General features: G+C 36.7%; 1 protein-coding gene across 1 annotated transcript in view; it reads right to left on the bottom strand.

The window, feature by feature from the left end:
- Tmem232 (transmembrane protein 232) overlaps positions 1 to 16480 on the bottom strand; it is a gene marked incomplete at its 5' end in the record, with an annotated part of 281982 nt that overhangs the window by 141374 nt on the left and 124128 nt on the right. The window contains one exon of the mRNA XM_008856022.1: positions 5736 to 5983. Within this exon, the coding sequence (XP_008854244.1) occupies positions 5736 to 5983 (248 nt within the window). The remainder of the gene's footprint in view (positions 1 to 5735; positions 5984 to 16480) is intronic.

Raw genomic sequence — 16480 nt, 5'->3', positions numbered from 1 at the left:
ACTTCAAGGGATGATGTTCACACACTTCAGTGTGAATGTAGAGGGGTGAATACTGCCCCAAGGTTTGTAGACTGAGAAACTCCTGGTGGGGGAGTTACACCCAGCTCTACCACTGATGCACTTTTATGTACTGAGTTTAACATACTGAGTTTAATTGCTAGAGCCTGTAATGAGCTGTAAAAAATGGATAGGCAGATAACATTTTCTTCAAATACTGCTGATGAATGATTGTCATTTACTTGATGAACTATCTATAGGTTCTGATTAGAAATTTAATTTACTAATCTTCAAAATCTGTGGGATTTCTGAGGCCTCCACCCCTTCCACTTCTCTTCTGTGCTGTTATATGATTTGCAGAGTCTGTCCCTCTTCTCCCAAACCCAGTGACATTCCCCTGTTTGGAAATTTCATTTGTAATGTGATGTATGTCTTCTCCCTTTCCTTTTGGTCATATTCATATTTCTATATTGTTTCTGGTGCTAGGGATTGAACCCAGCCCCTAGCACATGCTGGGCAAGTACTCTCCAAATGAGCTACATCCCCAGCCCTGTGCTTAGAATTTTGTTTCTTTACTTTGGTATTTTTCCCCACAGTGCCACTATGTACCCTTTCCGTCTCATCTCTTTCCCGCCTGTCTAAACAGGTACCCTGCATCTTCATCTGCCTTTTTTCCATCTGCATATTTTTTTCCTTTCATATTTTTTGGGAATATCAACCACCTTCTGTTTTCTGTGTTCTGAGTTTCTTTCTTACTATCACTTCCTTTAACTGTTCCTAATGCAAAATGAAAGTAGTATTGTTTACTATCCTCCCTGAAATTCAGAAAGTTTAACATCTCTTTCTGTGATCCTTTAGACTGTACAGAATACAACTGGAAATTCTAAAATAGATTGCAACATCCGTGGCATGCTTGTGCTTAGTTTTAGAATTTAAAAAGAAGCTTAATGTACAATTAAGTAGCTTTTTAAAGAAACTGTTTCTGCACATGAAACAGTGAGAGCTCAGGTGATGATCCCTAAATCCAAATCTGCATTTCTTCCTATTGATTGTAGATCTCTTAGAAAGAAAAATTGCTAGGGATGGAGCCCAATGGTTGAGTTCTCACTCAGCATGTGCAAGGCCCTGGTTCAGTTCCAACCACTGCAAAGTGAATTCCTAGAGCTGGTAAGCATTCACAGTAAAGCAGGAGGATAAAAAATTAACACATAAAAATAAGTAACCTTCTTAATACCACTAACAAACAGAGAAAGAAATCTATAAAGCAATCCCACTCACAATAGTCTTAAAAAAATATCTTGAAATAGATCCAACCAAAGAAGTGAAGGACATATAGTAAAAACTTTAAGACATTGAAGAAATTGAAAAAGATACCAGAAGATGGAAAGGTGGCCCATTTGCAGATCAGTAGGATTAATATTGTACAAATGGTCATCCTACAAAAAGCAACTCACAGGTTCAATGTAACCCTCTTTAAAATTCCAACACAATTATATACAGTAACTGAAATAATAATATCAAATTTCATATAGAAACATAAAAAAAGAATATCAAAACAATCCTGAGCAATAACAGAGAATCTAGAGGCATCATCACCATCCCTGATTTCAAATTATACTACAGAGATAATTTTAAAAACATGGTGCTGGCATAAAAACAAACACATTGATCAATGGAAAACAATTGAAGACCCAGGTATAAATCTACAGACCTACAGACATCTGGTTTCTGACAAAGAGGTCAAAAAAGCACATTCAGCAAAGACGGTTTCTTTAACAAATGGTGCTGCATGTCAAACTGGATAGCTACATGTAGAAAAATAAAATGATACTCTTATCTCTTGTACTTCACACAAACTCAATTCCAAATTGATCAAAGACCTCAACATAAGACCTGGCACCCTAAAATCTGACGTGGGAGAAAACAGCGAATACACTGGAAATTATAGGAATGAGAAACGACTTTCTCAAAAGGGCCCCAGTAGCATAGGCATTAAGACCAACAACTGACAAAAGGAACCTCATGAAACTAAAAAAGCAAAGGTGCTGACACTATCATTCAAGTGAAGTAGCCAACAGAATGGAAAAACAAAATCTGTATCAGCTGCACATCTGTCAAAGTGTTAGTGTCTAAAATATGCAAATAAACTTTAAAAACTAAACATCAAAGAAACAATCCAACTAGAAATTGGAGCATGGAACTAAACGGCAATGTCTCAGAAAAGGAAATATAAATCATTGGGAAATACGTTTTTAATGTTGAACAACCTTAGGCATTAGGGAAATGCAAACTAAAACTACTTTTGACATTTTATCTACCAATTCAGAATGACTAAGATCCAAAAGACAAACCACAACAAATGCTAGTGTGGAGGCGAGGAAGGGAGAACACTTATTCACTGGTGGTGTGAGTGCGAACTGGTGCAGCCATTATGGAAATCCAAAATAGATCTACCATATTATGTAGCTATGTCACTCGGGCATATATCCAAAGGTTTCTGTATCTTATTACAGAGATACTCATCCATGTTCATTTTTGCTCTATTCACAATGGCCAGGAAATGGAACCAGTCTAGATGTCCACCAACTACTGAATAGATAATGAAAATGGGGTCTATTTACACAACAAAACATTATTCAACTGTTAAGAAAAATGAATTTTGAAGCTCACAGGGAAATGGAGTTGGAAATAATCATTAGAAGTTAGGTAACCCTGACCCAGGAAGACAAATGTCATATGTTCTTTCTTATATGTGGATGTTAGTTTTGACTCTTTGGATATGCGTATTAAAACTAGAATACCCATGAAAGTCAGGAAACCAGTAGGGGTGAACAAGAAAAGGCCAGACAAAATTCCATTGTGGAGGGGGAGGGTGGTCAGGAACTGCACCCCCCCCCACCTGAGCTGGGAAGCTATTGGCAATTGATGGCTGCTGCAAGCAGGAGAGTCAGTTTAGAGGTCCCTACACCTGTATACATATTGGCAGCATTGAGGGAAAAAAATAACACATGAAATTGGGAGGGAATAGTGGGGAGGGGTTGGAATGGAGGGAATGTGGACTTATATGCATGCATAAAATCCTCAAATCATAAAGAAAATGGGCTATATAACTTGTAAAGAAAGTACATTCTGCTTGTGTTGGGTGCAACATTATTTAGACGTCTTTTGGGTTTATTTGATCTACAGTGTTGCTCAAGCCCAACGGGATTGCTGAACTCATCCATCTGGTGTGCCTGCATCTTCCTGGGAGAGGGCGTGGAGGACAGAGAATGCTGGTGTTGGGGTATTCACAGGTCTGGCAGGTGCACAGGAATCCATGACCCAAGCTAGGCCTTGGAGTGTGAGATGGTGAACAGGGAATGCTGGGATTGGGGAACTCACAGGTCTGGGGCTTGTACCAGGGTAGGGGACCTGAGATATACCTGGAAGCATAGGATGTTGGACCTAGTCCTTTTATTATCATGCCTTTTGCCTTCTGTGATGGTTTGCTACTTAGTGGCTATTCTATTTAACATAAACATAGCTAGCTTTGCTTGCTTTTGCTTGCTATTTGTATACTTATCCTTTTTGAGTATAAATATACTTAAGCCTAAAATGCTTTTTTGTAAAGGTCCCAAACATATTTTATAAAAACAATCAATAAATTTGAGAAAAATATAGTCTTGAAGATAGTATCGCGATTGACTGGAAAGCAAAGAATGGTTCTGAGTAAAAATAGGGAGAAAAGAATATCCACATTCAGTATTACTAATCAATATTGCAGTAAAGGTACTGAGACAATAGACACATAAGAGAAAGTGGAAAAGCATAAAAATCCAGAAAAAAAAATTATTTGTATCTGATAAAGTTCTGAATCAAGAAAACAAATCCCATAAGTGAATTTACTTAGTGTGGCACAAGATTAATCTACAGAGCACCACAGTCTGGAGCACACAGATGAACAACTGTAAGAGGCTACATTTGGAGAAAAGATTAAATTAGCAGCAAAAGTATTTAAGTTAAAATACTTAACAATAAACTTATTAAGATATACACACACAAACTATATATATTCAAATACTGAAGAACAGAAAAAAGTGATTTTCAATCCAGAAACTTACACACATTCAGATTAATTCTCATTTGAGAAGGCAAACAAATACAATTTCAAATATCTAGTAGACATTTAAAAATCAACAATACTTCAGACAAGTAACAAAAATAAACACTTAAGACAATTTATCTGCAGTAATGGAAATAAAATGCACAGTTAAATTTAAATTTATAGATACTTTATTAGCAGCAATTTAGACCCACAAAGTTTATTCCCTGGGTTCAGATCTTCTAGGCTAGGAAGAAAAGATGCAGATTAGAGGGTAAAGAGACACCACACCAAGCCAATCAAGTATAATTTCTAAAATATGAAGAACCAGCAGATAGAATAAAAAGCCAGGTATGTCAAAATCGAAGTTCAAAGTGCAATCTAACAATGACAAAACAAAATCTTCCACAAGCACCTTGCTCAACTGAGAATCAAAACACTAAAAAAGTAGTAGTTAAAAATATGACTATAACTGAGTTGTGATGTTGTCAAAATTAATAGCAAGAATATATAATGTATAATATAGTTTTACACAACTCATTTAAATGAGTTGGGTTAAAGTATGAGCAAAACTTCCCTGTTTCTAATAAAGCTTTACAGTATCATCTAACAATGAAAAGCATAGCTAGTGTATATACTATCAACATTGTGATTCTTCATGTTTTTTTTAATGTAGCAGGAGAGTGAAAATCAGGAAAATATCTAAGTGCATCAAGTGGGAATAAGTATCTGAAGACTGAGAGAGAGCTATATTTGAAGACTGTCTTAGTTACTTTTCTGTGAGAAAACTCCATGACCAAGGCACCTTACCAAAGAAAAAGGTTATTTTGGCTTACAGTTCCAGAGGGAGAGTCCATCATGGTGCAGGCGGCATGGCAGGAGGCAGCCAGAGCAGAAAGCTGAGAGCTGACTTCTTCAACACCACGAAGCAAAGAGAGTCAATGGCATGCGGGGCAAGGCTATGAATTCTCAAAGGCAGTCCCCAGTGACATACTTCCTCCAGGAACGTTCCACCTCCTAAATATTCCATGGTCTTCCAAAACAGCACCACTAACTGGGAACTATATATCAAGTATTAAAAAAACTTAAGCTTATGGGGGGGGGCATTACTTATTCAAATCACCACAAAGATGGCAAATAAATTTGAAATTATTTTACTTAAATAGATCTGTCTCAGGATCAAGACTTCCTAAAGTCACTAGAAGTAAATTTGAAAACATTCATAAGAGTGTGAAGCAAGAAATACAGTAATTATCCTTATACTAACCACTTATCAAATTATTATAGTTTAAGACTATTATGCTACAAACATTCAATTCACATTAAATATGTGTATATGTGTATACATACAAATAGACATAAATGAATACCTTTTACATTTTTGAATATGGAATGTATTTTTTTGTTTTTACTTGGTGTACTTCCCACACAAGAATTACATTGACATTGATTTATATTATATAATATCTATTTTAAACATGAAGAAATAGTTTCTGAGAAGGCAGTAGCTTTCTGAAGAACTTGTTCAAGACAGATTGCTTATGAGGTGGTTGTACCAACTGAAAAAGAGATATTGATTTAAGTAATATGCTTGATTGTAATTTCCATAACTGACTAATGTCATGAATTAGAATAGGAATAATGTTGTTTCACTTACTTTACAATAAAATGTAGAACTCTCTTTTTCATGGGCGCCTGTGTTTTATTTATGTATTTCTTTTGAAGACGTCTTTCTACTGGTTTCTTCAGTGGAAGGGCACAGGCATCAAGAGAGGAAAAAAAGAGTTTGGACAGTGTGTTGGCAGTTCTCCATCCAATGTATTTAGAGAAAGCTTCTTCCCCTACATTTGGTAGAACTTTTGCACTACATTTAGTGAAAGGATCAACTGGATCATTTAATTCAGCCTGTTGAAAGCAAAAAAGGAAGCAATTGAAATATGATTAAATTAAAAGGAAAATGTGAGTTATTAAATAAAAAATCAAAGGAATGTTCAATTTTCTTTGACAAATATTGCATTCTTTCTACTAAATGAAAGTAACTGTGGGGCCACAGAGATGTCTCAGTGGGTAAAACCCTTGCCACAAACCCTGATGATGTGACTTTGATTCTGAAGACCCACATGGTACTGGCAAAGAGCTGATGCCTGCAAGGTGTCCCCTGAGCCCCACACACCACTTTGCATGTGCATGTGTGCACATGCAACACACACAAAAGATAAATGTACTTTTAAATTTTTTAAAAAACATTTGTAAGAACAAAGTTTCCCCCAAATCAAAACAAAAAAATCATAACAGAATTTTCAACTAAACAATTAGGCATTAGTAAACAGCTTTGGAATCAAGAAGATGCCCCACAGACATGACCACAGGTCAGTCCTATGGAGGCAATTCCCCAATTGAGGCTCCTTCAACCCAGGTGTGTCATGGTGACACTAAAGCTATCCAGCACACGTTATGTTTTGAATCACGTAGAGTTTAATTTAGGTGAGTCATGTTAAAACCATGAACAGAGAATGAAAAAATTTCAGAATATTTCAGAAAATTTTATCGACACAAGGTTCTTTTTTGAAGTTTCCTATTTATGTTAAATAATATCTGACTGACTAAATTATTTTGAAATAGAGTATTATTTTCCTTTGCTTGACTTGGTAACAGCAAATGAAGATTTCATTAAATCTCATGTGTTCTCTTTTTTAAATGCTCACAGTATATTCGTATTTTAAGTTATAAGTTGCATACTGCTTATTTTCATCCACATTTTTGTAGACTATTAGGTCTTCATGTGACTTTTTACCATTACTCAGAATTCATTTTAGATGTCTGCAATATCTATTATAGAAAAAAGAAAAAGAAATGGTGTGCCTCGGTAGATGGCTCACTCAGTAAAGTGCCTGCTCAGCAAGCATTAAGTTTTGACCCTCCAGCCACATAATAAAGAAGTTTCCCTTACAATGAACTGAGTGAATGTAGAGACTCAAGGCTATTCAAGGTGCTGATCGTAAGCAACAGCTGGGTGCTCCACCCTAAGCAGCAGGGATATTGTGGACGAGGCGGCAGAATGAATATAAGATGGGGCGAAGGGCTACAAAATGCTGTTCTGCTTATGACACACCCGTTGCAACTGTGGTCTCACTGAAGTTGCATTTGCCTGCACTGGGCCTGTGCAGAACTGGACCTGTCAACAGTCAAACACTGATGTGGAGAGACTCCTAAGACCACACCTCACCCCACTGAACTATTGGCTACTGGTGGAGGACCAGCAGTCATTTTCACCACTGTGTACCCACAGGTGAGGCCACCAGACTCTGCTGGGCAGAAATCCATGTTTAACAGACAGCCCTGGTTAATATCAGTGGTCACAAGACAAAGCACATGAATGTGAGAAAGGAACTTGTAAAGCAGTGAGACAGGTGAAGGTGGGGTGGAGACAGGTGAGGGTGGGAGGGAGACAGGTGGGGGGGACAGGTGAGGGGAGAGACAGGTGAGGTGGGGGGAGACAGGTGAGGGGGACAGGTGAGGGGGGAGACAGGTGGGGAAATACAGGTGAGGGGGGGGGGGGAGACAGGGGTTTTTTGTGGGGGAAACAGGTGAAGGTGGGGGGTAGACAGGTGAGGGTGGGGGCAAGAATAATCAGAATGTATTATGTAAATATATGAAATTTTCAAAGGAAAGAACTTAATAAGCTTAAACTTTAAAAGTTGAAATTTTAAAAAGTCCCACAATTCAACTACTCAAAATAACGATTATGAATATTTTGAATTGCTGTCCTGAGATTTCATCTCATGTTATGTGATCACAAATATATGTACTTTCCATCTTTCTAAAAAAGAACATAAAATATCAGTTGGACAGGAGACATAGCTCAAAAGATCTATTTACAACATGGTGACTATACTTGATAACGATGTAACATATTCTTGGAATACGGAGAATAGATTTTTAAGTGCTCTGCAACAAAAATATTAATCATGTGAGGTAATGTATGATAATTGCACTGGTTTAATTACTCTGTAATAGGTAAATATTTCAAAATGCAATATTGTACTTGGAAATATGTACAATTTTATTTATTAAAAATAAAATTAAACAGTTAAAAAGTGGCATCATCAGAACAGGAAACCCTTTTATTGTGTTTCAGAAAAATAAGAACTTTTCAATAGTTCTCATTGAAATATATCCATTTTTAAAATACCTGATTTCGATTATCACTGGATACTGAAATGGGGATCTAAGTGTACAGTTATGTTACTACTATTTACAGTTGATCTAAGTATGCTGCTTACTAAACAGGTATCTTGTACAGAGTATTCAACTTAAAACAGAAATCAAACTGTCTCTAACACTTAGTAGCTGTTGTGCTTCTGAGGACATTATTTGACATCTGAGTCTAAAGCTTCCTTGGTAAAATAGTAATCACAGTACCTGTACTGTGCCTTCTACTTACCACCACCTGTCTTAAATTCTCAAACAAAAGGCACTTTCAAATGTATAGTAATATGTGATATGAACAAATTTAAGACTTTATTGTAAGTATGTCAATTACTAAGACAGTGCTGATGAGTGAATCAATGAGTAAGCAAGTAAGCAGACCAATAAAAATAATGAAAATGAACAGCAGACCCCAATCTTATCTAAAGGAATATTGACAACTGATTGCTGCTAGATGAGGAACAGCTGACCTTCCTAAAACAAAGACCTCTAGATAGGCTGACTAGATTCACCAGATGGACAAGTAGTGGGGAATGGCTGGGGGTGCTGACAGCACAGCAGACAGCAGCAGGGATATCAGAGTATAAGGGCTCTAGTAGGGGGAGGGAGGCTATGGGAGGGTGCCATCTGGGAAGTGGGTGTATAGTTGAATAAGATGGTTTGGGATGTTCTGTGTAATACACACACGCACACACACACACACACACACACACACACACAAAATAATATCAACAAATTAAAAAAAATGGATTCTCATATCATAGTTTGTGGAAAACACATTGCTGCCAAGGCTGCATTGCTCTGCACCCTAGATTCTGATGCTGTTTTCATCACGTCTCAGTTGTCTACCCTTACTTCCTTCTTTTCAGGGCATGGCTAGCTGTAGGTCCAGATGCAGCTTGCTCAGCAAGATAAAGGCGTTCCTGCATCTTTCCTCTGGTTCCTTTTCTGGAAGCCCAGCAAAATCCTTATCCTGCATTGATGTCCAAAGCCTTCAACTTATAAAAATCTCAAAACTCGGGACTGAAGATATGGCTCAATGATTAAGAACACTGGCTGCTCTTGCGGAGGACTGGGTTCAGTCCTTAGCATCCCTGTGGTGACTAACCACCATTCATAACTCAAGTTCCCCATTCGAGGGGAATCTGATTCCCTCTTCTGACTTCCACCAGCATTGTGCAACACGGGTGTACTTACATACATGCAGACAATATATACTCATACAGAAAAAATAAATCAATTTTTTAAAAATTCTCAACTTTTAGTCAAATATTTTCCTTATCTATAAAAGCAATGTTTATTTTTCTGCAGGATATAGCCAGAAAAGAATATGGACTCTACAGTTTGAAATAGCTGAAATCACCTTTGGCTTTTACACTCACTACTCTAGGCCTGTTTGTATTTGCTCTGTTCCGTCTTACTCTGTCTTTTGGAATTTTGTAAGGGTAAACGAGATCGTGTGGATGACTGCTCTGAATGAGAAACTCAGCAGACCTCAGCTCTTTTCTAGAGTTGCCTAACCTCAGCTCCTATTCCATCCAGTAAGACTTGCAGCCTTGGTTTGTGAAAGCTAGTTTGGTTACAAAGTTACTTTTGCTTTAGCAAATTTATCAAGATCATTCTTATATTTCTATAGTTATCTTTTATCTTCAACTTCCTTCCAGTAAAGGAAGGAAACTTAAATGCCCCTTACTCACAATCTTAAATCTTTACTTCTTATTGATAGAGATAGAAAAATGTTAGTAACCATCCTTTACAGCAGATTTCAAACTCCCAAGTTTCCTGTTAGCCTACCAGTGGGTATAATCTCAACCTCAACATTAATCATTATGTATTTACTTTTTCATTGTGTGTTGTTCTTTTTCAGTGATGTGGGCTTTAATCAGTCAGGATTTTTTTATTGGATTATTAACAGTTAACATTTAGTTTTCGTTCAGAAACAAATGGCAATTTTGAGTGTCTGCACTTACAATAAAAATTTAAAAAGTGTTACCCCTGGTATGACTTCTCTTGCATACATATTCTAACCACGGGTGAGAACATGCATGCTCACACTTTGGTAAGAGAATAAAGATGGTAAAACCAGCATTTACAGGTGAGTAGGAAGAGGACACACCAGCAAAAGGAATATTCCTTGGGAAATTAGGATATAGTAGCAATTCAAGAGAAAATAAGGCTCTCCACATTTCCAAATTTTGTATCTACCATCAATAATCAGAGAAATGGAGAAAATACACCAAAATTTGAGCTAACTCATATTACTAGTGACATAAGAGGAAAAAAGAGAAAGAAATGGAATGGTGGGCCTTTACAGCAATTCTCTCTCTCTCTCTCTCTCTCTCTCTCTCTGTTTCCTTTTCTTTTCTTTCTTTTTTTGAGACAGGGTCTCCTTGTAGCCAGAGCTGCCCTGACATTTGCTGTATTTACTAGGCTGTCCTGGATCTCATAGAGATCTGCCTGCCTCTGCCTCCCTAGTTCTAGGATTAATGGCGTGCACCCTCATTTTTCTTAAGTAATGTTAGAACTGAGGTATTTTACTTGCTTTGGAAAATATTTTTTCCAAGTTTAGGTAATTAACTCTTACACTCAAGATATTATTTTCTATAAGAATTATAATCATACAAAAGAGACCAGCATAATCAATTCCTTGCTGTTAAAATTTTGTTCATGAGGGCATCATCTTCATTACATCAGAGAATATTCTAAATGCAAAATCCCAGGCCATACCTTTGTAGGTATATTAAACTTTAAAACAAATTATTGTGCTAGATTAAAGAAAGGGTTGTGTGAGAATTTCCATTTTCTTATCAGTAGTTACGTGGTTTGTATAAGTTACTTAATCTCTCTGTATATTTTTCTTTATTGCTAAGTGAAGATATAATATCCCTTGCCAGGGTATTTAGAAAGGTTAAACAGCAAAGCTGGATAAATTTCTGGCACACTGATGCTCCTTGATGTCAATTCCCTCTTAAGATTTACTTTTAGAGAGAACATGACATGGTGCAAGTAGCAGAGCCTCTGGGTAAAGCTCACTGACAGGGCTTGGGCCACCTACCACTTAATTTAAATTGAGCTACATAGGCAGTGATGGCAGGAGCTAAGAAGCTCCATGAGCCAATGTGGATGAGACAGGGCAGCAGGCCAGGTGGACTTAGGCTCTACATGTGGCACTGCTCAGTCTTAAGCCACGTTTCTGTAACGTTCGAATTTTGTTGCTAAGCATTTAATGAGACATGCTTTTTCAAAAACGCATCTACCTGTCTACACTCAGAGTTCCCATTTGTGTCAGAAGAAAAGCCATATGTGAAGGAGGAGAGACGCATGTATTGAGAGGCTAATAGAGGGTAATCATGGTTTTATTCTACCTTGCTGCTCTACAAAGTGCATTAAGAATATGGAAATTTGTTTTCCCCCTACAGATAAGAGTTATGTAATTTGAGAGTCTTTTAGATAGACCCACTGAAGGGGTACCCCAATTGCCTCACCTTGTGCCCATGTTCATTCAGCATGGAAGAAGCCAGAGCAGTGTGCGTTCTGATTACCTATCCAGAAGCTGGGTAACCGCTTCACAGGATGGTGTGATAAGAATAGGAGGTAGGAATTGGCTAGGCAGTTAGGGTAAAAAGACCCCAAAGAAAAGTAGCCAGTTTCTTGGCTAAAACTCACAATATCCTTGGGCCTCTTAGCAACACACTCTGTTCCAAAGGCCAAAAATGTCAAAAGTATTTGGGAGCTTGTATCTACTCCTTAAAAGATTTTAGGGTTACCGCTTCAGAAGGGGGAATGTTGGAGGGGAGGGAGTGGGCATGGATTTGATCAAAACACCTTATATGCATGTATGAAATTCTCGATAAAGTTTTGGTAAAGGTTAAAAAAATTTAAATAATATGGAAACATCATTAAGAATAAAACCAAATTTTTATAATCTCCCATGAAATTTTAACCACAAAGGGCTTTACCTGATGAGTCAAAGTTTCTCTGAATAAAGTTACATATTCATTTTAGCTATACATATTTCTTTTTGATATTCTAAGTCATATACCAGATGGCAGAAAGCCTTTAGACGTGATGACTTCTCCTTAATATGCCAGCATATGCTGCTGAATCACCGACACAGAGAAGCCTTGCTCACTGCAAGTCTTCCTGGAAGCATTTCAAGCAAAGCACATTAATTAACATTTATTTATTATGCTTTTCTGTGTATATGACAGGTTTTTTTTAAATATCTTTCCCAAATAGGCAACAGTTGGGTTTGTATTCAATTTGTTGCACAAAGGGGTCTCATTTAGGGATCTATTCAAGATTGATTTTCATTTCAAATATTCTTGTTAAATATTTCACCTCTCCTCTAACATTCTGAAGAGTCTAATTTTATGAACAAATATAGCAACAATTATAGATGATAGAATGCTATTATGGATTCAAAAGCATACAATGTATGAGAACACATGTGTAGTTAGGTTGGATTGGGGTTTTTACCCACTTTCCCAGTCTATGCAGGGATTTCGTCTGGTTTGAGCTTCTGTGGGATTTATACATGCTGTTACCATTGCTGTGAGATCATATGAGTAACTGACCAGCTGTCTGGAAAACTCTCCTTCCTGCTACAATATCTCTGACTAACCACTTTGTTCAATTGAATAAGAAAGTATGGAGAATCTTGAAAAGGTTACTTTACATACTATTACTCCTAAAACCTATCTCAGATAAGATAATACATCACTGGTAATTAGAAATATGACATCTAATAATAATAAACTGAGGAAAACTTCTTAGATGAAAGGCATAAAACCAATACACAAAAAAAATATTGGAAGAATAAACAGAGCACTTAAGTTTATGTCTTAATCTGTGTCATCGGAAAAGTCTTAGCTAGTGGGGCTGAAGAGACGGCTCAGAGGTTAAGAACACTGATGGTTCTTGCAGAAGACCCAGTTTCGATATCTCAGCACCCACATAGCAGCTAGCAGCTGTCCATAACTCCAGTTCCAGGGGACGCAACATCCTCTTCTGTCCTCTGCGGGCATTGCATGACATGGGTGCAGTTACCTACATGCAGGCAATACACTCATACACATAAAATAAAAATAATAAAAATTTTAAATGTCTTAGCTAGTAAAACAATCTGTAATGGTTTGGTCAACTTGACACAATCTAGAATTCCAATAAGGGACTGTCTAGATTAGGTTGACCTGTGGACATGTCTGTGGTGGTCTTTCATAATTACTGTTTACTAACACATAAAGATCCAGTCCAAAAGTGGGTGGCACCAGTCCTTGGGTTGGATCCTGAACTGTGTAAAACAGGAGAATGTGAGCTGAGTTCTGGCATGCAAAGTATCAATCCGCTCCTCTCTGCTTTTCGACTGTAGATGTGATGTGACTGGTTCTCTCAAGCTCCTGCTGCTGTGACTTCCCTGCCATGACTAATGGTAACCTGGAATTGTTAATTAAAATAAACCCCTTTTGCCCTAAGGTGCCTTTGTCAGGGCATTTTATCATAGCAACAGAAAAGGAAAATAACACAAAATTGAATAAATGAAAACTGGCAAAACTCACCACCAGCAGAATCACACAACTGCATCCAGATGTTTGTCTCCCAGATACATTCATGTAAACACACAAACAATTCAAATCTTAGACCATAACAAAGGTGAAGCAATGAGAGCTTTCCTACAGCTTGGGAAGCTTTTCACTTAACCACTAAGGCTGAGTATGTGCTTTTATTTTTTTAATCACCCACTCATTCCATTCTTCAATTCCCACTTCTAATTAATCCATGTGAAATTTCAATTTCAATATGAAAAAACCTACTTAAATATCAGCTTTTTCTGTAAAATAAAAAAGAAAATTTCAGGGAAATGGATGGCTCTGGAAAGTAAAATTATAACTATGGTATCCCAAACTTAGAAAGACCAAAACCACATGTTCTCCCTCATACACATATCCTAGCTAGTCATGTATATGTGCATGTATGTACATGGGCAAAAATGTATGTACAATCTAAAAAATTAGAAAGAAGACCAAAGAGGTGTTGAGGAAGAGGGAGGGGAATACATGTGACATGAAAGGGGAAAGGAAACTGGGGAGACTACAAGCAGAAGACAGGGAGAAAGAGGGTGTGGGAGATGAGGAGATAGAAGAATGTGTTTGAAAATGCCACAATGATATGTGGTATGTTGTATGCTAATCTAAAAAACTAAAATTAAATAAATATCAGCTATTCCACATGGCCCAATTTTCCTAGGGAGGCAAGTCAGCCCATGGCTTCCTCATGATATCACATCATCTAACAGACAGACCCCTTCACCACGCCACCTTGCGTCATTGAATATAACTCAAATTCAAGTCTTTAGCTCAAAACTGCTTAGACTTGAAGATACTTTATTTCACACTAATATAAACATAATGTCTTAACTGAGCTTCTATTGTGTACAATGTGCTTTGATTGAGCCTCATCATACATATATACATATATATATATATATATATATAAATGCTGCAACGTTGTTTCAGCAGTTCAAATATTCATCTATTTCTGGAGAACATGTCTTCTGGATGATATAGTAAAACTTATTTGTCAAGATTAACACTTCAAACTCCTTTGTATCTTATATAAATGTAAGTAAGTATGAAAAAGAATCAATAAGAACTCAATAAGTAGATATTTCATATTTTTTTGGTCTTTTTGAGACAGGGTCTCCAAGTAGACATTTCATATTTTTATGATCTTGAAAACTGTATTAACCTGTAGTAAAACATGTAATTCTTATTTTATTTGTACTATATTAATTGTAATGAATTTCTGTCTATAAATCATATCCTTATTTTTTAGTAATTCAAATGGGTCTACACAATTCTAGGTAGCTTTGATGCAAAGCAACCCTAGAATGAATTGTCTTTTGTCCTTCTTAATATAAATTATACTTATTTCTTACATTAAAGACAGACTATGGTCTAAATTAATACAGCTGCTTGTAGAAATTTCTAATTTAGCCTTTTCTCTGAAGAAATCCTGCCTCCCGAATCATTTCCCATTTAAAATAAATGAAAACACTAGAAACTTACTGACTAGGCATCAAAAGCTAATCAGCACATGCAGTGGTTCTGTTTTGTTTATTTATTTTTTTGTCTACACTGATACTTGAGTAATGAGGTCTATGCTTGCATCATCTAATATCTAATATATTTGCCATGTCTGATTGACTTATGAATTTCAAATGTAATTATCTATAGATATTTTCTAAAACCTCAAAGAAAGAAGAGCAGCTTATACCAAATAATTGGCACTGAAAACGGGCATATAAACAGAATTCTAATTATAGCAGTGACTAATGTGAGCTGGTTTATTAAGTTAAAGTGTAATCCATTTGAGATTTGAGGTGGCATAGAAAATATATAAAAGATCAGAGAGCAGTAGATACAATTGAAAGAGTCGCAGAAACAAGGAAAACAGAAAATAATAAGGCACAGGGAGGAAAATACATGCCAGCCTGTACTTCTGTTAGAAATTGTCCACAATTTTGAGTGTCATTTTTGTTAAGCTCCAGCATGAAGTTTCTACAAGAGCAATGGTAATGTTCACAGAGAACAGAGAGAATGGTGGATTTTCCCAGTAGAGGTGGCAATACTGGGTGATATTTTGATGGTCAGTATAATAGAGCTAATAATTTTCTTGATTTTTCTGTTTCATTCAAAGTTCTCAATGGAAAACAAAGGATACAATTTATCCACAACATAAAATCAAGTTTGTAAAATTCAAAACATTTTAGTTTCAGTGTAGCTTGAGACTATTTTCTTCCAAGAAAAAGAAGAATATCTAGAGAAAATTATTGACTCCATCATACTTACAAAGTTGCGAGTTTAAGATTTCATTCCTACTAAGAATATGGAATACAGCCTCTGTATCACAAACAGTGTTCATTCAATTGCTTTGGCAATATACTGGCCAGAGAGAATTCAATCTATTAACCTTTCTACTTATTAACCATTAATTCCATACTAAAGAATTACATATGAAGCTGTAAAAGAACCACTTTAAGAAGCTCAACAGAGGTAGGATCATAGGAGCAAGGGTATTAGTAAGGATGAAAGGGGGGAAGTGGGGGCACCTTAAGTGGGAAAACCATGATAGAGGGATGAGACGATACAAGAGAGAAACAATGCCTAGCTAGTCACGAAAACCAGAGGGAAC

This window comes from Nannospalax galili, unplaced genomic scaffold (assembly GCF_000622305.1).
Source record: "Nannospalax galili isolate Female #2095 unplaced genomic scaffold, S.galili_v1.0 scaffold27, whole genome shotgun sequence".
Lineage (NCBI taxonomy): Eukaryota > Metazoa > Chordata > Mammalia > Rodentia > Spalacidae > Nannospalax > Nannospalax galili.
This window is presented reverse-complemented; position numbering and strand designations above follow the sequence as displayed.